Source organism: Prunus persica, chromosome G1 (assembly GCF_000346465.2).
Source record: "Prunus persica cultivar Lovell chromosome G1, Prunus_persica_NCBIv2, whole genome shotgun sequence".
Classification (NCBI taxonomy): Eukaryota; Viridiplantae; Streptophyta; class Magnoliopsida; order Rosales; family Rosaceae; genus Prunus; species Prunus persica.
The window spans coordinates 6,089,733-6,111,323 of record NC_034009.1 but is presented as its reverse complement, the minus strand read 5'-3'; the positions used below and the strand labels follow the sequence as shown (position 1 = coordinate 6,111,323).

At 37.7% G+C, this 21,591-nt stretch overlaps 2 protein-coding genes across 5 annotated transcripts; both read left to right on the top strand.

Annotated features, from left to right (window-relative positions):
• LOC18791431 (lysine--tRNA ligase, cytoplasmic) lies at positions 6,676–13,504 on the top strand. Its single transcript, XM_020568197.1, has 17 exons — positions 6,676–6,911; positions 7,130–7,205; positions 7,812–7,880; positions 8,006–8,171; positions 8,265–8,367; positions 9,020–9,105; positions 10,124–10,242; positions 10,320–10,382; positions 10,942–11,067; positions 11,193–11,475; positions 11,567–11,663; positions 11,753–11,912; positions 12,401–12,544; positions 12,649–12,717; positions 12,793–12,936; positions 13,043–13,094; positions 13,237–13,504. The coding sequence occupies exons 1-17, from the start codon at positions 6,835–6,837 to the stop codon at positions 13,251–13,253; spliced, it is 1,851 nt and encodes a 616-aa protein (XP_020423786.1). The 5' UTR covers positions 6,676–6,834; the 3' UTR covers positions 13,254–13,504.
• LOC18788165 (probable pre-mRNA-splicing factor ATP-dependent RNA helicase DEAH5) lies at positions 13,865–17,115 on the top strand. Of its 4 annotated transcripts, none has more exons than XM_020568185.1 (2): positions 13,865–14,061; positions 14,184–17,115. In XM_020568185.1, exons 1-2 carry the CDS (start codon positions 14,059–14,061, stop codon positions 16,971–16,973), a joined length of 2,793 nt encoding a protein of 930 aa, XP_020423774.1. In that variant the 5' UTR covers positions 13,865–14,058; the 3' UTR covers positions 16,974–17,115. The 4 variants fall into 4 exon arrangements, with proteins under 4 accessions (XP_020423774.1, XP_020423777.1, XP_007225026.2 ...); XM_020568188.1 differs by lacking the exon at positions 13,865–14,061 and having other exon boundaries at positions 14,072–16,899; positions 16,935–17,115; XM_020568193.1 differs by lacking the exon at positions 13,865–14,061 and adding an exon at positions 14,075–14,183 and having other exon boundaries at positions 14,266–17,115.

Here is a 21,591-nt window from a genome sequence, read left to right as displayed (position 1 = left end):
AGACATTATATTTGCTTGTAAACATACGGAAGAGAAGAAGAGAAAGAGTGAGAGTCAGAAGAAGAGAAAGAGTCAGAGTCAGAGAGAAGAGAAAGAGTGGAGTCTATCTGAGGAGAAATTCTGTCAGTGTAAACACCACAAAGAGAAATATAATTCCACTCCCAATATTACAGTGGTACTTCTCATCCTCTGATTATTTTAGTTTTATAACACGTTATCAGCACGAAAGTCTCTCCTTTTTATTTCTGAATTTTTCCCAACTCAACACTATGTGGTTATTTCTCTGTCTCCTCTCTGTCATATGTCTACTATCACTTTACTACTACGACGACATGCAAACTTTCTTTTTTGTGTTCTCACAATTTCTATGTTGTTTCATCCATGCTTGTTTAATTTACTTCTTTGTAACATAATTTGGAATGACACGGTTTTTATACCCCGTCCTGTTATTTTATGGTGGTATAATTTTTTTACCCATCGCTTTGTAACACAAATTATTGTAATAAAATGATGGTGTGATCTTAAAACCCATCTATTATATCTTGAATAGTGGCGTAGTTATATTGCCCACAATATATGATATATTATGCACTTCATATACATTAGGTGGAGGTTTTTATCCCCACATTTATTTTATTTATGGTATGGAATAGGTTTATTACCCATACGGCAATATTTATTTAAAAGTGTGGTGCGGGTTTATCGTCCATGCCTTTACTTTTATTTAAAAGTATGAAGCAGAATTAGTGCCCATACAAGCACATTTACTCTTACTTAAAGTATGATGTGGAAGCAAAGGACCCACTAGTGTAGTGGTTTGGAGTATTTACTCCCTCAGGCAAGGTCCTGGGTTCGAGTCCTAGCATCCGTATTGTGTGTGTGAGTTTAATATGCTATCGCCCCTTTCAATAGGAAAGGACCTCAAAAAAAAAAAAGTATGATGTGGAATTAACCCTCATACTTTATGAATTTACTTTACTGCACATTTACTTTTATTAAAAGTATGATATGGAATTAACCCTCATACTTTATGAATTTACTTTACTGCATATTTACTTTTATTTAAAGTATGGTGCGGAATTAACGTCCATACAGCAAGCAATTTATTTTATGAATTTACTTTACCGCACATTTAATTTTATTTAAGGTATGGTGCGGGTTTATCGTCCATACCAGCAAATTCATAGCACTTTATTTTTATCATCAATTAATATACCTGAATAATGAGGGCCTGAAATTCCTATTAATAAGTGGCTTAATGTCCCAGATCTCGAGCCTAAAGTTTCGGATGGCAAATTTGGTAAAACTAGAGTTTGCTGCCTTGGACCTTTCCGGGGACAACTATTTATCATGGGTCCTGGATGCCAAAATTCATATACGAGCCAATGGCCTCGGACAAACAATTGTAGATGAGAATGATGCTTCGCCTGAAGAGAATGCGAAGGCCATGATCTTTCTTCGCCGCCACATCCATGAAGCGCTGAAGAGCGAATATGTGGTGGTTGATGAACCGTTGGTTCTATGGAAAGCTCTAAGTGAAAGATACGATCACCAGAGTATGGTGACTCTCCCAAGAGCTAGATACGAATGGACTCACTTGAGATTTCAAGATTTCAAGTCAGTGTCCGAGTATAACTCTGCTATGCACAGAATTACCTCATTAATGAGGCTATGTGGGGAAAATATATCTGAGGAGGATATGCTCGAAAAAACTCTGAGCACTTTTCATGCTTCAAATGTCCTCCTTCAGCAGCAATACAGACATAGCGGTTTCAAGAAGTACTCGGAACTTGTATCTTGCCTCTTGTTAGCTGAGCAGAATAATGAGCTCTTATTAAAGAATCACCAATCTCGCTCAACAGGCTCAGCACCACTTCCTGAAATAAATGCTGCATCTCAGGAAGTGAATGCTACTTCATCTCGTGGTAGTATCCACAAACGTGGGTGAGAGGGCAAGCGTGGCCGCTGGCAAGGAAACAGAAAAGATCATGGTGCTCGTTCAGAGGGTTTAGGTCCAAGGAGCGGTCCATCCACGAATGGCAAAAATACATCCCGTAATAAGGGAAAGGCACAGATGAGCCATGTGCCTAGAAATGTTGAAAGCACTTGTCACAGATGTGGTGCAAAGGGACATTGGGTGCGCGCATGTCGTACACCCAAGCATTTGGCGGATCTCTATCAAGCTTCACTTAAGAACAGGAAAGTGGAGATAAATTACATTGATCATGCTCCACCAGCCACAGATGGCTCATCAGAGCGTCAACTAAACAAGATGCATCTGGATGTTTCTGACTTTGTTACTGAAAGAGGGAATGAAGCTTCTGAGTCCGAATTAGATTAAATTCCTTAATGTACCATTTGTATTAGCTGAAGTGTTGTTTAATTTTTCATTTCAATCTAATAAAAGTGGTAATGTTTTCTTCTTTATTGATTCAGCTTATTTGAAGGCATGGATGTAAATTATGGATGCCCTCAAAACAAAGGCTATGGCAAAGATATTTGTCTCGCAGACAGCGCGACTACTCATACAATCCTTCAAGATCAGAAGTATTTCTCAAAATTAATGCTTACAAAAGCAAAGGTAACAACCATATCAGGTCCTGCAGATCTGATTGAAGGCTCAGGAATAGCCCAAATTATGTTACCAAATGGAACAATACTGTCCATTCCAGATGCTTTGTATTCATCTAACTCCAGAAGGAATCTGTTGAGTTTCAAAGATATACGTTTGAATGGCTACCATGTTGAAACAAAGAAAGAGAAAAACATGGAATATCTTTGCATTACCTCCAGTGATACCCAAAAGCGTATACTGGAGAGGCTTTGTGCACTCTCATCAGGGTTGTATTATACAACCATACGGACAATTGAGGCACATAGTGTCATGGACCAAGAGTCCATTGACTCAAAAGCTTTTAAGCTTTGGCATGACAGGTTGGGTCATCCTGGATCCACCATGATGCGCAGAATCATCACCAACTCTAAAGGACATCCCTTGTTGACTAAACACATTATGTTATCAAGTGACATCTTTTGCCAAGCTTGTTCACAAGGGAAGTTGGTGATCAGAACATCACAACCAAAGGTTGATGTTGGGTCTCCATCATTTTTGCAGAGAATTCAAGGGGACATTTGTGGACTTATTCATCCCCCATGTGGACGATTTCGGTACTTTATGGTCTTGGTGGACGCATCTACCCAATGGTCACATGTTTGTCTTTTGTCTACTCGGAATATGGCATTTGCTAGACTTTTGGCTCAGATAATCAAATTAGGAGCCCAATTCCCAGATTATCCCATTAAGTCAATTAGACTCGATAATGCTGGTGAATTTACATCTCAAACTTTTGATGACTACTGCATGTCACTAGGCATTGACATTGAACACCATGTTCCCCATGTGCATACTCAAAATGGCTTGGCAGAAGCTTTAATTAAGCGCCTTCAGTTGATAGCACGCACTTTGCTAATGAAAACAAAGTTGCCAGTTTCTGCTTGGGGATATGCCATTTTACATGCAACATCACTTGTGCGATTGAGGCCCGTCGCCAATAATCAATATTCTCCAATACAACTCGTATTGGGGAATCAACCAAACATTTCACATTTAAGAATTTTTTGGTGTGCGGTATATGTGCCCATTGTACCATCGCAACGTATTAAGATGGGCCCTCGACGCAGATTGGGAATTTATGTTGGTTTTGATTCACCATCTATCATCAAATATCTGGAACCCCTGATGGGTGATATTTTTACCGCACGATTTGCGGATTGTCATTTTGATGAGACAATCTTCCCATCATTAGGTGGAGAAAAATCTGTGTCTAAAGAACAAGGCAAACTCATTCCTGAAGAACGACATGAATTATCATGGAATGTATCCACATTGTCTCATCTCGATCCTCATACTGCTCAATGCGAAAATGAAGTGAGAAGGATCATTCACCTCCAAAGTATTGCAAATCAGATGCCAGATGCATTTAATGATGCAGCAAAGGTGACGAAATCTCATATCCCAGCTGCAATGCACCCTCACGGATTAATGTCCATAATGGACAAGGCAATGTGCCAGTAAATGGTTCATCTGTTGCACGCCTAAAGCGTGGTAGACCACTAGGCTCAAAGGATTCAGTTCCTCGAAAGAGGAAGTTGATGGACAAAATGAATCCAAATGAAATAAATAGAGAGCCCACAATTCATAATTCAAATGCCCCCAAAGAGGGACAGGTACTTCCTGAAAAGGAAAACGTCATTGGTGAGACAAGTGCCCCTGGAGTGGCAACTGTACCTGAAAGTCAAGAAATCTCCATAAATTATGCGTCCACTGATGAATTGTGGAGTAGAAATGAGATGATCATCGATGATATATTTGCATTCTCAGTGGCTGCTGAGATCATAAAAGATGATGATATTGAGCCATGCTCTATTAATGAATGTACACAGAGGCAAGATTGGCCTAAGTGGAAAGATGCAATCCAGGCAGAATTAAATTCTTTGGAAAAAATGAGTGTTTTTGGACATATTGTTCCAACTCCACCCAATGTGAACCCTGTAGGTTACAAGTGGGTATTTACAAGAAAGCGCAATGAGAAAAATGAGATCTCAAGGTATAAAGCGCGACTCGTTGCACAAGATTTTTCACAAAGGCCTGGAATTGATTATGTGAAAACGTACTCTCCAGTAATGGACACAATTACATTCCGTTACTTAATAAGTTTGGCGGTTTCAGAAAAACTTGAAATGAGACTCATGGATGTCATTACTGCATATCTGTATGGAGAATTGGATACAGATATATACATGAAAGTTCCAGAAGGATTCAAGCTGCCTGAAGCAGCCAGAAATAAACCACGGGGCATGTTTTCAGTCAAATTGAGAAGATCATTATATGGGCTAAAACAATCTGGACGAATGTGGTACAATCGTCTCAGTAAGTATTTACTGAAGGAAGGATACACAAATGATCCTATTTGCCCATGTGTGTTTATTAAGAAATCAGAGTCTGGATTTGCGATAGTGGCAGTATATGTCAACGACATGAATCTGATTGGAACTTCTGAAGAGCTTCAAAAGACTACTGATTATCTCAAACGTGAGTTTGAGATGAAAGACCTTGGAAAGACAAAATATTGTCTTGGCTTGCAGATTGAGCATAGTGCTAATGGAATTTTGGTGCATTAATCAACTTATACTGAAAAAGTATTGAAACGGTTTGGCATGGATAAAGCCCATCCACTTAGCACTCCAATGGTCGTTCGGTCGCTTGACACTAAGAAAGACCCATATCGTCCAAAAAGGGATGATGAAATGGTACTTGGTCCAGAAGTACCATATCTTAGTGTAATAGGTGCTTTATTGTACCTGGCACAATGTACCAGACCAGACATATCATTTTCAGTAAATCTGTTAGCAAGGTACAGTTCTGCTCCAACAAGGCGACATTAGATCGGCATCAAACATGTTCTACGATACCTTCGTGGGACAACAGACATGGGCTTATTCTATTCCAGTGAATCGACCAACGCCCAGAGTATTGTTGGTTATGCTGATGCATGATATCTCTATGATCCACATCAAGGACGATCACAGACTGGGTATGTATTTACATGCGGAGGAACTGCAATCTCATGACGCTCAACGAAACAAACACTAGTGGCCACATCTTCCAATCACTCAGAAATACTTGCCCTCCATGAAGCCAGTCGTGAATGCGTTTGGTTAAGGTCGGTGATCCATCACATCCGAAGCACATGTGTCCTACCCTCAGCAATAGACACTCCAACAATCCTGAATGAGGACAATGCAACTTGTATTGCTCAGATCACAGGAGGGTATATCAAGGGTGACAGGACTAAGCACATATCACCAAAGTTTTTCTATACACACGAGCTCCAGAAGAGTCAAGAAATCAAAGTCAGACAAATCCGCTCAAGCGATAACCTGGCAGATCTCTTCACTAAATCATTGCCGAAATGTACATTCCAAAAGTTAGTGCATGACATCGGATTACGACAACTTTGCAAGAAATCAAGTTGGAGCATGCAAAATCAGGGGGAGCATTCAAGAGTCCTCTAACACAGGACATATGCGCGTTGTACTCTTTTTCCTTCGACTAGGGTTTTTTTCCCACCGGATTTTTCCTAGCAAGGTTTTAACGAGGCAACATGAGCGCATTACCCTTATGTCCCAAATAAAGTTGTACTCTTTTTCCTTCGCTTAGGTTTTTTTCCCACTGGGTTTTTCCAAGCAAGGTTTTAATGAGGCAACCAATCTAGGGACATGTGGTCTTGAAGGGGGAGTGTTATAAAGAGGTGAAGCCCACATAGATAAAGCTATAGGGCATTAGTCAAAAGATGGAGATATAGCTAGAGGGTATTAGTCAAAAGATGGGATAATGATGTTGGGGAGAAATCATTATGTCTCCCTTAAAGGCCATTTGCTTTGCCTATAAATAGACATTATATTTGCTTGTAAACATTCGGAAGAGAAGAAGAGAAAGAGTGAGAGTTAGAAGAGGAGAAAGAGTGAGAGTCAGAGAGAAGAGAAAGAGTGGAGTCTATTTGAGGAGAAATTCTGTCAGTATAAACATCACAAAGAGAAATATAATTCCACTCCCAATATTACAGTGGTACTTCTCATCCTCTGATTATTCTAGTTTTATAACATAAATATCCAATTCATAAAAAAAAAGGAAAAAAAAAGAAGCAACGATGGACCCGACCCGCCTATATAGTAAAATTGTAATATTTTTACCCATTTGCCAAACCCTAGCTACACACACAAAAACCCCACAAAGCCCTCTGTTGCTCTCCCTTCACATAAGGAGTCGCTGCAATGGCAGGCACTGTTGACGAAACAACGAAAGCGGTCTCAGATTTGACAATGGAATCGGAAGGAGCTATGAGCAAAAAGTAAGTGCCTAAGAACCCCTGTTTGGTCCCTGAGAAAGGGATTGCCTTCGAATTGAGAGATTTTAGGCATGGCTTGGGTTCCAAACAGGGAGGGGAAAAATGTGTTCATTTCTGTCCATGAAACGTTTTGTTTTATTTTTAATCCATATGGGTTTTGGTTTTTTTTTAAGCTACGAAAGCATTTAGACTTAATTTTAATTTTTGTGGAATGCTTACAGTGCACGCAAGAAGGAGCTGAAGAACAAGCAGAAGGAAGAGGAGAAGCGGCGGAAAGAGGAGGAGAAGGCAAAGCAGGTACACATTTTCTTAGCATCCTTTTGTTTCTGCTTTTATTATTTTTATTAATTATTATTTTCTGTTTGGTCTTTTGAAAACGAGGGAGAAATAAGTGCGGAAATGATATGGGTAGTAAACTACGTATAGGACTCTTCCCTGAACTTTATATAGTCCAGTGGAATTATTGAATGATGGTGTGTTCATTCCCTAAATGTTGGTAGATAATTGTCAGAACATTATTTGCTTATCTGCAAGTGTTGTTTACCCAATAATTTGGTATATTTTGGTTGTTAATTTGTCATATAAAATTAGTATATGAAACATGAAAATGAGTTGATACTAAATAGTCATGATACATCGTAGTGATTTTCTTTTTCGTCAATTTGACAGTGGCGTGCTTAATTGTATGTAAGTATTGGTTTCGCAGAAATCTTATATATTTTGATGATTTGTTTTAAGCCATAAATTTAGTATTCCAACCTTGAAAGTGAATTCATACTAAATAGTCACTTGAACTCTGGATACACTTGAATGATAATGTGTAATTGCTTACTGTCCACTAAAGAAGCTCACCGTATTTGATTATGAAGTCTGATATTAAATAACTTTGCACTTATCTTACAGGCCGCTGCAACAGCAAGTTCACAGGTTAAGAAAATTGGAGCTACTGAAGATGAAGAAATGGATCCAACGGTATACATTAATTACATTGTGTAATATAGTATTCATCTAATTGTTTTCTGTGTGAATTTTTTTCACACTCATTTATGACCCGAACCTCATCCGTTTTTGTTCTTTTGTTTTTGATCATGTTGCAGCAATACTTTGAAAACAGGCTGAAGTATCTTGCTACCCAGAAGGCAGATAATAAAAATCCATATCCTCACAAATTCTTTGTTTCAATGAGTGTGCTTGAATATGTAGAGAAGTATGACGGCTTAAGCAATGGGGAGCATCGTGATGAGATCAGTGTATCGCTAGCTGGTATTCAAAATTAAGGGTTTATATTTGTTTAGAGTATCATCTGTCACTTTCAATTTTTATTTGTTGGTGTGAATAATTTCACTCTTATGCAAGGGCGAATCATGAGTAAAAGATCCTCCAGCTCTAAGCTTTTCTTTTATGATTTACATGGTGGCGGACCTGGTGGTGGAAAGGTCCAAGTCATGGCTGATTTAAGGTATAAATTTGTTGCCACCCCCACTTCTTTTTATATGGTATACCCGGTTGTTTAGATCTTAATGTAGTTAGCCTCTAGAACAATGTAATGAACTACATTTGCCACCTTTGCATTTGTTATTATCTGAAACAATTTTTATATTCTCCCACCACCCAGGTTTAAAAATTGCCTGCAGCTTTTAGTTGTATTTACTATATATGTGCAGGCATGTACACACAGCATGTACAAGTCTATATAGTTTCTTTGGTGAAACTCTATATAGCAGTTGGTTTAAGTTTGATTTTGCTCTGAAGTTGCTAGTCATCAAATACTATTTTTATGTGTAAATAAGAGCAACTGATTCTTTTCATCTTTTCTCATCTTCCATCTGATTTTCCATACCTATGAAATAAAAATACCTTGATCAGATGATGGCATGAAGTTGGTCTTGTAGAAAGTAGAAAGCTATTATTGTATTGAAGTGTGGTTGGAAGCTCACTCACTCCCATGAAGAATTCTGGATTCACTCCTGCTTAGATAAATGCAAACTATTTTGCTTCTCCTTATGCGTGGTTGAATTAATCTATTCAGTAAATTAATATATCCCCTTTGTTGAGTTATTTCTTTTACTTTTCAATATCAAATTACTAAAGGACTTCATTTTTTCATGCAGCAAATCAGAGTTGGATGAATCTGAATTTTCTAAGTTCCATTCTAGTGTTAAGCGGGGTGATATTGTTGGTGTGACTGGGTTCCCAGGTTTGTAATAGCTGTGATATACCTTTTACTTGTTAATTATAATAATTTGTTTTCGAATTGTATGATTTTTATTTAAAATTTGAGTTAAGCATTATAGGAAGTATCTTTGTAAGATTCAGTAGAATAAGTGGTGGTGTAATCCAGATTATAGTTTTTTACTAAGCACTATAAGAACACATTCATTTCCTCTGCATTGACTTGAATTATGACACTATCAGAGTGAAACAAGGGGTCTAAAGAAGAACAGAGGCTAGTCTGTAGCAGTAAAAAGAAATCCTTTTCTTTGTATGTAAAGAGTCTTGATATTTTAGGCGAGGACCATTTGATTGAATGTTTGAAATTGTTATTCACTATATGGGCAAGCAGTTGATAGGTTTCATCTGAGTTCTTTTTATCAAGTAATTATTGATCAGTTTAATAAGTCATTTCATCTTGTTTGTGCATGTGTGTTGAGAACTTTGGTTGGTTAAAAGAAAGATTAGGGAGGAAATTTCTAAAAAGTTATGGTGAAATTGAAAGAGATTACAAGGGTGCAGTGTTCCATGAAGATCTCCTGAATAGTAGCTTAGTCTTCACATGATTTGCATCTTCCTGACTTTGTTGAACTGGATATACAAACTTCTTGTGTGTGCACTCATGGATTTGTTCTGGTCTGACTGGTCGTTAGTCTAATGATAAGTTCTTTGTGCAAAACAACTTTCAAGCTATTCCGTTTTCTATATGTCATAGAAGGTTTGGCTTTACTCCCGTTCAGTTTAGTTGACTGAAGCTCTGATATTAGGCCCCTGAAAATCCATTTTGGGACACTTGTCATGTTATGTATATAACGTCATGATCCTGGGCATTCTACAGTTATCAACTATAACTTCTGCTTTTTTATTTTTGGTTTTTCTCTCTCAAATCAATTGACCCTTGTAATATAATTTTCTGCTGGATTTTGTGTGTTTTGGGACTATGAACTGTTCATTTTTCTGGATTATACAATTGTCTGTTTTGTTTGTTTGTTTCTTTCTCTTAGGGAAGACGAAGAGGGGGGAGCTGAGCATTTTTCCAAGATCATTTATAGTCTTATCACATTGTCTTCATATGATGGCAAGGCAGAAAGCTGGTCCTGCTTCTGATAATGCTAATGTGAAGGTAAGCAATGTTTGTATTTTTACTGCTTTAATACTGCCTGTGCTCCTATCATGACTCCACTGCATAAACTTCTGCAGAAAATTGATGGATGGGTCCCAGGAAGCCCAAGGAATCCTGAAACTTATATTTTAAAAGACCAGGTATTGATTGATACAGAAACTTTAAACCCCTTTTTTGCAGTACTGTGTGGACACTTACAGTTTTGGGTGTCGGAAAAAAATGTACGCTTGAATACACATTATTGATATCTGTCTATGCATGTGTGATTCCTTAGACTATCTATCTTAGATACAGTAACTTGGCGTATTCTTTACTAAATTCAAGAACATATATTTCTGGTCCTTTAGTTAGGTACCTGTGCTTACATAAGCTAATCTTGTAGACAGGCATTGATTTTTTTTATGTGTCGGAGATATGGCCTACCAGCTCAACTTATACCTTCATTTATCTATTAGGTCTTAGTTTGATTAGTTGGTTTGTCGGATTCACTTTAATCCTGGTTTCTGTCCTTTTCTTTCAATCTATATTTTAATTGAGATTGAGAATTTCAAAGTGACTTGAGTTAGATCACCCTATCAAGATGCAATATATTAATTTTTGATTTGTTAATTTACGTTATTCCCATTTAAGTTTTCAAATTTTTATGCTGTTCTCATTTTCCATTATTTTACGTGTTAACTTCATTGTATTTCTTGCTAGGAAACTCGTTATCGTCAACGCTATCTGGATTTAATATTGAATACCGAGGTTCGACAAATATTCAAGACCAGATCTAAGATCATTCAATATGTTAGAAGGTTCCTGGACAAGCGTGATTTCGTGGAGGTTAGTCTTTCATCAACTTGCTTTCTGTATCCATTGCGTTTTCATGGCCATTTGTTGATGGTGCCTTACATTTTGTGTCGTTTCTATCTTTGTCATTTAGTTCTTCTATTTTCTTCCACCCTCAGGTTGAAACTCCGATGATGAATATGATTGCTGGTGGAGCAGCTGCCCGCCCTTTTGTGACTTATCACAATGAACTTGACATGAGGCTTTTCATGCGCGTTGCACCTGAACTATATCTCAAGCAGTTAGTTGTTGGTGGCCTGGAACGTGTTTATGAGATTGGAAAACAATTTAGAAATGAGGGTATTGATTTGACTCATAATCCTGAGTTCACTACCTGTGAATTCTACATGGCTTATGCAGACTACAATGACGTGATGACCCTGACCGAGGAATTGTTGAGTGGTATGGCTCAGACATATGCTTCTTTTTCACTTTTCCATGTCTTTGAAACTACTTGGATTTCTTTGCTGATATAATATTTAATCTAAAATAGGGATGGTCAAGGAACTCACAGGTGGATACAAAATCAAGTATCACTCAAATGGGCTTGATAAGGATCCAATTGAGATTGACTTCACTCCTCCCTTCAGGTCTGTAACCTGATTCATTGGTCATGCATATTACAACTGAAACAGATTTAAAACAACTTATCTGATGGTTTTAACTGGTACTGTTGCAGGAGGATCGACATGGTTGAGGAATTAAATAAGATTGCAGATCTCAACATAAATCCAGCAGATCTCTCTAGTGAGGAAGCTAACAAATATCTTAAGGAGGCATGCAAGAAGTTTGATATCAAATGTTCTCCTCCTGAAACCACAGCTCGTTTGTTGGACAAGGTAAATCTTTTTCTTTTTCCTTTTTCCAAATATTCTTCTAAATCAAGTACATGAATCAGGATATTTGATCCAATTTGAACTAGTCTTTTGAGGAGCTAATGGTGTGGTGAGAACTTAGAAAATGACCTGGGCATATCTGATTAAAAGGTGGTACCCTGGCTGGTGGTGACTTGTATATTATACATATATGTTCTGTTACGTTCACTGTTGTATATGGCTGTTGGCTATTAAATCATTGCCAAGGAAGGGAAAAAAGAAGTAATGACTTATGGTATTTTTCATAGGTGGCAATGATATTGAACACACTAGTTGCAGTTTCAATAGAGTGAGAATTATGATCGCATATTGTCATCCCCCAAAAAAAATTTCACATTACTATGAGATTCTCTATGCTCGATAGTTGCTATTGGGTGGCAAGGAATGTCAATTTAATGTGGTAATGCAATCTTATGTTTTTCTTGTGTTGATGACATTTTCCATCATTGCAGCTTGTGGGGCACTTTCTGGAAGAGACTTGTGTACATCCTGCATTTATCATTAACCATCCCGAGATAATGAGTCCTTTAGCAAAGTGGCATAGATCAAAACCTGGCCTGACTGAGCGTTTTGAGTTGTTTATCAACAAGCATGAAGTATGCTTACTAACTTGAAGACTTCTTTGAATTATTTATTTATTTGGCATCTTTTGGTTTGGTTTGTCGTCGTGCTTGTTACCAAATGTTATTTTGCTTCCCAGCTTGCTAATGCCTACACTGAACTAAATGATCCTGTGGTACAACGCCAACGATTTGCTGATCAGCTCAAGGTATGAATTAACTGTTTAGTTGTGTTATATTATTATATATTGTTTGGTTCTGAAGATATGTGGTTTGAGTTTCAGGATCGACAGTCAGGTGACGATGAAGCAATGGCTTTGGATGAAACATTTTGTGGAGCTCTTGAGTATGGGTTACCTCCAACTGGCGGTTGGGGTTTGGGCATAGATCGACTATCTATGTTGTTAACTGATTCACAGAACATTAAGGTTTGTGCCTCCTACCCTCCCTCTCCCCTCCAAGCATGTGTTTGTGCTCGTGTGTGAGATGTCACCTGTAGCGGCTTCTCACTATCTGTTGTTTGTGGTTGGACAGGAAGTTCTTCTCTTCCCAGCTATGAAACCACAGGAAGAGCCTTCTGCTAAAGGTACTAATTCTGATTCTGTCCTGGCATTAATTTTTAAAATCTGTTCCCTGAATTTTGCTGCTCTTTGATGATGAGTTTCAGAATGTTGTGTTTCCTCTTTATATGCCCTGCTTCTAACTATTGTTAGTTTGACATTCTACAGCAACCGCAAGCTCTTAGGATTATTGGGACACAGCTTTTATTATACTTGGAAGGGGTGGTCTTGTCGATGGCCTGCGGTCACTCTTTTCTTTTTTTTTGTACTGTTGTACCTCAAGTTTTTGGGTAACATCTAAAATGTCAGATTATGGATATAGGGTTTACTATATTCTTCATCACTCACTTGTGAATGCGACTAATCTATTTATTGAAGTGTCAAATTGTTGGACTTCTTCTACAATTTGTAGTTGGATTAAACACGTTTTTGGTCACTGTGTTTAGCAATTAATTTGGACTCGAAATTAGGACCTTGCTTGGGAGAGTAATTACTTAAAACTACTACACTAGTGAGTCATTTGCAATTAAAATTAATGGATAATATATAATTAAAATAGACGGTGAAAAATTTGGTCATTAAAATCAGAAATCAGAAAATTGTATGAGTACAATACATGTATTATGTCTAGTTTATGAAAAAGTGCACAATTATTTTTCCGTATAATTGAAAATTATATGGAAAATAAAATTGTTTAAAAAATATATAGACACACATGACATTTAGGGTCAAAGTCGTCGAAAAAAGGGTTTGATCTTATTTTTTTGATAAGAAAACGACAATTAAATTTTAAGAACGATATTAACTATAAAATATTCCCAACCTTAGACGACCCCCGACTTTCTGCTTGTCTGGTCAGCGGAAAATATTGAATTCCTAAATCTACGAGTAAAAGGTCAAGCTTTTGCTTGGTTAGCAAGGATTGAAGAAAGAATTCCTAATTCTAGAAGGAAAAAGTGAATTAGTCGGCAGCCTCATTCCTATATATATATGGTATTTACATACAAACCACTCATTGATGGTTTATGTCTGAAATTTTGTCTACTCAAATTTTTAGAGAGAGAGAGAGAGAGAGAGCTTTGTTTTCATCTTAAAGAATGGCTGTTCCTACGCAGGTCAGTGTGTTTGATAAACTCGAATACCTTTCTTTGGTCTCCAATATTTGCACAGTGCTTGAAAATCATCTGGGTTTCGCAGACAGAGTTTTGGCAGAGTTCATAACCGAGATGGGTCGAAAGTGTGAGGCCGTGGACGATTTCCGTGCAAAGTTAAAGCAAAACGGAGCAAACATGCCTGAATATCTCCTGCATATATTGTTGGAGATCATTCACAACATTTTTCCTCCAAAAAAGGCTTCTCAGAAGCGCAGGGACAGCCCGGCCATGGCGATCACCGATGCTATGCAAATTCATAGAGATAGTAAAGAAGAAGAAAAAAGGAGCAAGAGGCAGAGGGTTAACAATGGTTATGAAGGGATCGCCTCTGGTGTTTTTGGGGCTGCAACATATGATGATGAAGTTGGATTGCGAAATCGAGAAGAGGATTTCGGGGAAGAGATTGAAATGGAGCTGGATGAGGACCCATTAGAACTTCTGCGTGGAGTCTTATCAATTGATAGGTCACCTGTTAAGATTGTCAAGAACCCAATTGGGTCATTGAGCCGTGCAGCTGCACTTCAGTCTGCGCTTCAAAAGGAGGGTAGAGAAATAAGAAAAGTGCAAGAAAGAATGAAGCGTAATTCAATTCCAATGGATCTTAATCGTGCTTGGGAAGACCCTATGGCAGAGAGAGGTGATAGATATCTCGCACAAGAACTTAGGGATGCTGCTGGCTTTTCGGCTTTCGACATTGACAAGCATGAGTGGAAGAAGAGTGCTTATGAAGGAGCCCTGAGTTTTGGGCAGAGATCAAGCCTTTCCATTCTTGAACGGCGTCAGAGCTTACCAATCTACAAATTGAAGAATGAGCTGGTTAATGCTGTGAACGAAAATCAGGTGCTTGTTGTTGTTGGTGAGACTGGTTCAGGTAAAACAACCCAGGTAGCTCAGTATCTTGCTGAAGCAGGTTACAGCACAAAGGGCATAATTGGATGTACTCAACCGCGTAGAGTTGCAGCCACTTCTGTGGCCAAGAGGGTTGCTGAAGAAGTTGGTTGTAGATTAGGGGAGGAAGTTGGGTATTCTATTCGATTTGATGATTGTACTGGACCGGATACTTTGATTAAGTACATGACTGAAGGAATGCTTTTTCGGGAGATTTTGATGGACAAAAACCTCTCTCAGTACTCTGTGATCATGCTTGATGAAGCCCATGAAAGAACAGTCAATACTGATGTTCTTTTCGGAATGCTGAAGCAACTTGTTAAAAGACGACCTGATCTTCGTTTGATTGTTACGTCTGCAACACTGGATGCAGAGAAGTTTTCGAGGTATTTCTTCAATTGTATGATATTCACTGTTCCTGGTAGAACTTATCCTGTAGACACACTGTACGCAAAGCAGCCTGAAAGTGATTACTTGGATGGAGCTATATTGACTGTTCTGCAACTTCACTTGAGTGAACCTGAAGGTGACATACTTGTCTTCTTGACTGGTGAGGAGGAGATTGAATTTGCTTGTCAGTCTCTGTATGAAAGGATGAAAGAACTAGGTAAAGATGTTCCGGAATTGATTATCCTACCAGCTTATGGTGCCCAACCGAGTGCAGAGCAGTCAAAGATCTTTAAGCCTGCTCCTCCAGGGAAGCGAAAAGTGGTTGTGGCTACCAATATTGCTGAAACTTCTTTGACCATTGATGGGATATTTTACGTAATTGATCCAGGGTTTGCAAAGATAAATGTATATAATCCGAAGCAAGGGGTTGATTTGCTGGTTGTAACACCAATTTCACAGGCATCAGCCAGTCAACGAGCTGGGCGTGCTGGGCGTACAGGGCCAGGAAAATGTTACCGCCTTTACACTGAGAGTGCTTTTCACAATGAGATGTCTCCTAATACAGTTCCAGAAATCCAAAGATCAAATCTTGTACATACTACACTGATGTTGAAAGCTATGGGAATAAATGATCTTAAATCTTTTGATTTTATGGATCCCCCATCACCCGAAGCACTTGCGTCTGCCGTGGAACAACTGAAGATGCTAGGAGCCTTGGATGAAGAGGGGTTCCTGACCAAATTGGGTAGTAGAATGGCCGTGCTGCCTCTGGATCCACCCTTGTCTAAAATGCTGCTTGCCAGTGCGAACCTTGGATGCAGTGATGAAATTGTGACCATCATTGCCATGCTTCAGGCAGGCAATACCTTCTACAGGCCTAAGGAAAAACAAGCGCAAGCAGATTTGAAGAAGGCCAAGTTTCTACAGCCTGAGGGAGACCATCTGACTTTACTTGCTGTTTATGAGGCTTGGAAAGCTAAGAATTTTTCTAGCCCCTGGTGTTCAGAGAACTTTGTCCAATTTCGGTCATTGAGTAGGGCAAGGGATATCAGGAAACAGCTTCTTACTGTCATGGACAAGTATGAATTAGAGGTTGTAAGTGCAGGAAAAGATCGAACAATGATCAGAAAAGCGATTATAACCGGATGCTTCTTTCATGTTGCTAAAAAGGAACCACGTGAGGGTTATAGAACCATAGTCGACAAGCAGGTAGTTTATATCCACCCAAGCAGTGTTCTTTTCCAGAGACAGCCAGATTGGGTCATCTACAATGAGCTGGTGATGACCACAAAGGAGTACATGCGCGAGGTCAGCGCTATAGATCCCAAGTGGCTTATGGAACAGGTGCCAAGATTCTTTAAGGCTGCAGATCCTACAAAGATGAGCAACCGCAAATGCCGAGAACGCATCGAACCGCTTTATGACAGATATCATGAGCCCAACTCTTGGCGTCTGAGTAGACGGCGTGCTTGATATGTACAAATTTCAAGATGTAAATTCTGTTGTTAAGCAAAGTGTGCTTCATATGTACTTCTCTGCTATGTATACAGTTGATTTGTTCCACGTTGAATTTTCAAAAGTGAATATCATTTATCAATCTTGTTAGTTACTTTTATCACTGTCTTCCTGAGGAACTAGTTTACTTAATAGATTTTCCTGAACCTTAAGCTGAAAATGGCCATGCTCCCCTATTCTGTCGATTTTCGAATGTTCCAAAACATGATTTATATTATGATCTACATAGCTTGGCCTGATACTATGTTTTGGTTCTTGCTTGCTTATACTGTTGTTTTTTATGTCTTACCCCTCTGTTATGTCATCCTTTGACATGTTTTGCCTAAGAAACTAGCAATTCTTGCATGTTTTGCTCGGTTTTTTTCTAATTTTTTTTTAAAATAGTACAGCCATTTGGCTTTACGTTTTTGGCACGTGGCGCCTAGGCGCTGGGCGAGTCCTTTTTATATTTATATATATATATATATATATATATAGTCTAGCTAGGCGGCTATACCCGGTTTTTAAATTTATTTTTAAAATAGTACCCGACTGTACTCTCAAATTGATTTACTGTGAAATTTCTCTCTTCGATATCTGCTTTGGATGTTGAAACTAGCAAATTAATATCTATAAATAGTATAGCCGCGCGGCTATACTTGGCCGCAATAAATTTTTTTCCAAAAATAGTACAGCCGTGCGGCTATACTCGGATTTTTAAATTGTTTTTTTTTAAAAATAGTATAGCCGAGCGGATATATTCGGTTTTTTCTTTATTTTTTTAAAATAGTACAGCCTCTTTGCTTTTTTTTTTTGACACGTAGCGCCTAGGTGCTAGGTGGTTCCTTTTTTATTTTATTATATATATAGTATACACGGTTATTTTAAATTTATTTTTTAAAAATAGTGTAGCCATGCAGGTGTACTCAGTTTTATTAATGTTTCTTCAAAAATAGTATAGGCGCCTAATCGCTGGGCGGGTTTTTATTTATTTATTTATAAATAGTATAGCCGCGCGGCGATACTCGTAATAACTTGGGAGTTGACAGAGTGAGAGGCAAAAAACCCAAAAGTTGGAATATTGATCAGCAGAGAGGAAGGAGAATGACCAGAAATGAAGCAAGCATTCGCAGATTCCTTAAAGCGGGAAAGGAACCATCGCTGGGCATAATCGAGGCAAACTACCAAGTGATCAAAACGAATCTGATTTCTTATATGCCAAATACCCCACACCAAATTACACGCCACCAATACATAAGGATCTTATTTCTTAGGCTAAGAAAACTACGAAATACATAATTTATGCCAAAATGAAAACTAGAAGACTAGAAAAATAAGTTGTCTTCCAGAGCAATTAGACTGTTTTCGTTTTTTGTTTCGACATTAACATATCAAATAACTAAAAATTTAATTAGCATTTCAGTAGAGGGTTTCCATGGAGGGTGATTTAATCAAAGTAAGCATTTCCTACAGAAAACGCTATCCAACAACTCTCAGAGTAAATCGTGGCTCCTATTTTTCCATCACAACAAGTTGGAAAGACACCACGAACAATCAACACTAGGAAAGATCCATGTTGCACTGAACCTTAGCATGTAGTTTCTTTTTTCTATCTAGCCAGAACCTGAATGTGTGTGATTCGTGAACTCGAACCGTCTCGACTGCATACTTGGCTTTACAAGTTGTTTTAGTAATTGGTCGATGATTCCCGCTCACTTTTTTTAAAGCTAAATCATATCGAAATCTATCATCAGCCTGACATAAGAAATCTTTATTCATGTATTTTACTTGACCATCTGCAAACCATATGACTGCACCTTTGTTATAAGGGCAGTGTGTCTGAATTAAGATAAGTGCAATGTTAACGTACGTAGTTCCTACAATCTGTGGGAGAGGTAGAACCAAAACAAAGACCAAAACCATATAATTCGTTTGGGTAAAGCCCTATTGAGTCATTGATAAATTGAGAAGAAGCTACATGCTCAGAAAGAAAAGTTGTAAGTTTTTCCAAATTTTCATGGTAAGTATCATTTCCTGTGAACGTGTTCGAGTCCAAACATTCGAGTATGCCTTCAGTTTTATCAGTAAAATTTGTGTGTGCCAAAACTAGTGTTATTGTTGGAAGAAAAAGAAGGGTCACAATGAATTTTGAGGGACTCATTTTTGAATACTACAATGCGGTTCTAAGAATATATATATGGGTTACAAAACAATATTATAATAGATAATTAATCACGTGTAATTTATTAAAAAAAAATAATTTATTTATTAAATAAACCAATTAGGTATGTTAAATATGAATTTATTGTTAAATTTTAAAAAAGTTTCCCAATTAATTCCTACATCCATTTGGAGATCTTTCCAAATTCAACGTGTGTCATTAGTTACAATCCAATTAAAAATTGTTTCTATATTGGTTCCTACATTAATATATGGATTAATTTTGATTTAGTACCTTGAACTCTTACCTTTAAGGCACGTTTGTCCCTGCATTCTCAATTTTAACAATTACATACGCTATGCTTTTCAATTTGTTGCAATCTGGTTTCAGCGTTAACTTCAACATCAAAATTTTCGTTAATTACTTGCATGGCAGGCATGGGTCTCACCTATTTGCTTATTTCAATATGAGTTGATGAGTATTTTCGGGTAATCGGTGTCTTCCCACCCATGAAGAACACATTACACGCATTAATACCAAATCATTTTTTAACAAAATACCCTTCAACTAACATTGAAATATGTGAATAGGTGGAACCCAAGCTTGCCACGCAAGCAATTAACATAAATTTTGACGATGAAGTTAAATACATAACCAAATTGTAAAAAATTGAAAAGCTTAGGGTATGTAATCGTTAAAATTGAGAGTGCGGGGGCAAATGTGCCTTAAAGGTAACAATTCAAGGTATTAAAATGAAATTAACCCTTAATATATAAAATGTAATAATGGCTTAGTCTGGGGTATTTTAGGAATCGAAAAAGTACAATAAATTCAATTTTGCACTTGATTAGGTAACTTGCTAAGTTGGATCCTAGTCATTGAATTTTATTTTATTTTATTTTAAACTAGATTTTATTCAAACAAAAATAAAAACGATGGGTCATAGTTGAGGAAAAATGACTTTGAAGGGGTTAAGCTAAATTTATTAAAAACTTTAATTAGCAAATAGAGGACCTTCCTTAGAGGGCGATTTAATCAAAGTAAACATCTCCTAGCGAAAACGCTTATCTAATAACTCTCACAGTAAATCATGGCTCCTGTTTTCCGATCACAATAAGTTGGAAGTTCCCTAATTAAATTATCAAGACATATCAAACCATCATTAGTAGAAAGATCCTTTGTGCATTGAACCTTAGCATGAAGTTTCTGTTTTCTATCCAGCCAGCGCATGAATATGTGTGATTCGTAAACCGATACCGTCTTGACTGCATACTTGTAAGCCTCAGAGGCTTCGGCAGCAAGGCAAAACAACAATTTATTTGTCATTCTAGTAAATGGTCGAGGATCTCCATTGACATGTTTTAAAGCCAAATCGTACCTAATATTTGTAGTCAATTTCGCCTGGAAAATCATGATTCATGTATTTGACTTGGCTATCTGCAAACCATATGACTGCACCTTTGTTATTAGGGCAGTGTGCCTGAATTAAGGTAAATGCAGCATTAACGTAGTTGCTAAAACCCTATTGAGCCATTGATAAATTGAGAAGACGCTACATGCTCAGAAAGAAAAGTTTCAAATTTTTATGGTAAGTATCATTTGTTGCAAATGTATTCGAGCCTAAGTATTCGTATATGTCTTCAGTATTATCAGTAAAATGTTTGCGGGACAAAACCAGTGTTATTATTAGGAGGAAAAAAAGAAGGTGCCAATGAATACATTTTTGAATCGGTACAATGTGGGTGATGGTTTAAAGATGTGAACACCAACACCACAACATCTATATATAGTACTGGGGACTAGAAAGTTTTTTTTTAATTGTACATCATATATTGATAAGCATCTTTAATTGGAAAGACAACCATATTCGGTTAGATGTCCTTTAGCACAATGACTTGAATAATCCGACTAGCGAAAAAACCTACGATATGAATGGTCGGGGAGCAAAGAAAGAAATTGTGGTCTAATTAGCATGCTTATTGACTGGCCTCCCAATTGCCTGTTCACAAATTCGAAGATACAATTATTTGGTTAAATTGTATTAAGTTTGAAAAAAGTGTACGTGAGTTAGGTTATTTGGTCAGGGCAGTGAGTCTGCCTCTTTACATTTAAGTTTGAATTCCCCTTTCCGTAAATTAGATTAATTTAGAGTAATTTAGTCTATCGCTTTGTTAAATAATAATAAAAACTACACTGAAAAGAACACTTACAAAAAAAAAAAAAAATTAGAAAACAAGCCAAAGAAATCAAAATTAAAATGAGAGGAGACAAGTGCTTGGGCATTGTTCACCTATGGGCTTCTATTTGAGCTTAGGATCAGCCTAATGAGTTGAGTTGGGCTGCCAAGCCGGGCAAAGTCTTTTGCCTACTTCTATGCAATATTAGGTCCACCACAAAACTCGCTTGGTGTCCTGAGTACCCCGACTGTCAAAAGTT

Bases quoted from the DNA above. Each gene is read 5' to 3' on its own strand.
- LOC18791431 (XM_020568197.1), top strand. From the start codon at position 6,835: ATGGCAGGCACTGTTGACGAAACAACGAAAGCGGTCTCAGATTTGACA. The intron at 6,912-7,129 runs GTAAGTGCCTAA...GAATGCTTACAG, and splicing joins GAAGGAGCTATGAGCAAAAA to TGCACGCAAGAAGGAGCTGA. The intron at 11,476-11,566 runs GTATGGCTCAGA...AATCTAAAATAG, and splicing joins GACCGAGGAATTGTTGAGTG to GGATGGTCAAGGAACTCACA.
- LOC18788165 (XM_007224964.2), top strand. From the start codon at position 14,166: ATGGCTGTTCCTACGCAGGTCAGTGTGTTTGATAAACTCGAATACCTT.